A 1,494-nucleotide genomic window follows, 5' to 3' on the forward strand; every position below is an offset into this window, starting at 1 on the left:
TGTGCAGTGTAATCCAAATGACTTACTTAGTTTAGGGTAAAATCACTGTAGGTCAAAATCATCATTATGATAATTATTAATTATAATTATGATCATTTTTTATTATGATTATGATAATTTAAATAATAATTTAATGATAATTGTTCTCCAGTGTCAATCATTACATGGCTAAACATATGTGGACACTTGACCAAGGACTTGCTGGACTCCTCATTTCATGGCATTAACTATTATTTTTATATTCATGATTATGATATTGTCTGTCTAAGCATGTATTGACTGCACCAATAAACTGAAGCACATTTTGTTCCAGCTTCTGTTGACTACATTTATTGTTTTATATTTGCAGGTGGGTGTAGTGTTTTTCTGAAACACATCCACTTAAAGAAGACATAATGGCCATGTACCTGGCCCTGCTTTGCTCCTGTGTTGTGAGTGTCCTCGCTCTCTGCTGTGGTCGTCCTCATCCTGTAGACAGCCTGAAGAACTTTGTCAAACTGCAGGCCGAGAACATCATCGGCAGAATCCAGAAACACAAAGATGAGGTGAGTGTGCATGATGATTCCATTGTAATCGTTTATGATACACTGTATGGCCAAATATGTTTAGATACCTGACCATGAGCTTGCTGGACATCCAATTCTAAATTAGAGTGGGCCTAAGATATTCTAGCCAGTATTATGTTCTTTTAAAACATGGACAATGATCTTGTTAATGTACAATTATAGCCTTTGGCTAATTGTTTACATATATTAAGTTCATTGTCTAGGATTAGTAGTGGGTAATTTACTATCATAATGGTTGATTCAATCATGCCTGTAGATGAATTGGCTTCTCTAACACATTGAAGTATTATGAGTAAAATGAAGTGAGTGGTTAGCACGATGGTGCAGCGGGTAGCACTGTTGCCTCACAGCAACAACAGCCTGGGTTTGACACACATACACAGGTTTAACACTCTACCATGGCTTTACCTTGTCAGTGCAGTCATCAGTCTGGTCACTGCTCTTATGGTGGTACCTTACACTTCATGAGTAGAATAGAGAGGAGCTGGCATACCAGCAGATTAGCTCCAGTCATCAGTATTTTTATAAGATACCAATCTGACCTCATTTTCTCCTACAGTTGCAGATATTCCACATGGTAGTCCTGGACAGTCCAGAGCTCCTGCCCGAGCTCCAGTCTGACAAACCCGTCGAGGGTCTGGGCTCCATGGTAGAGACCTTAAACACCTTCCAGCAAGTTTTGCACAGCATGCCCAAAGGTCACATGAGCCAACTGCACAGTGATGTCAGCACCCTGCAGCACTACCTGGAGGATCGGATAAACTTGTTGCAATGTCCACACAGAAAAACAGGCACAGTGAAGAACCTGGAGTCCTTCCTGAAGGACCACGGGACGTACTACATTACACTAGGCTACGTCGCACTGGACAGACTGCAGAAATACTTACAAAGACTCGTGAACAACCTGGACGAGCTAAAAACATGCTAA

At 40.7% G+C, this 1,494-nt stretch overlaps 1 protein-coding gene across 1 annotated transcript; it reads left to right on the forward strand.

Annotated features, from left to right (window-relative positions):
- Window positions 1-395: 395 nt before the first annotated feature.
- Window positions 396-1,494, forward strand: lepa (leptin a). The gene is made up of 2 exons (XM_063004835.1): window positions 396-545; window positions 1,126-1,494. The coding sequence occupies exons 1-2, from the start codon at window positions 396-398 to the stop codon at window positions 1,492-1,494; spliced, it is 519 nt and encodes a 172-aa protein (XP_062860905.1).

This window comes from Trichomycterus rosablanca, chromosome 11 (assembly GCF_030014385.1).
Source record: "Trichomycterus rosablanca isolate fTriRos1 chromosome 11, fTriRos1.hap1, whole genome shotgun sequence".
Taxonomy (NCBI): Eukaryota; Metazoa; Chordata; class Actinopteri; order Siluriformes; family Trichomycteridae; genus Trichomycterus; species Trichomycterus rosablanca.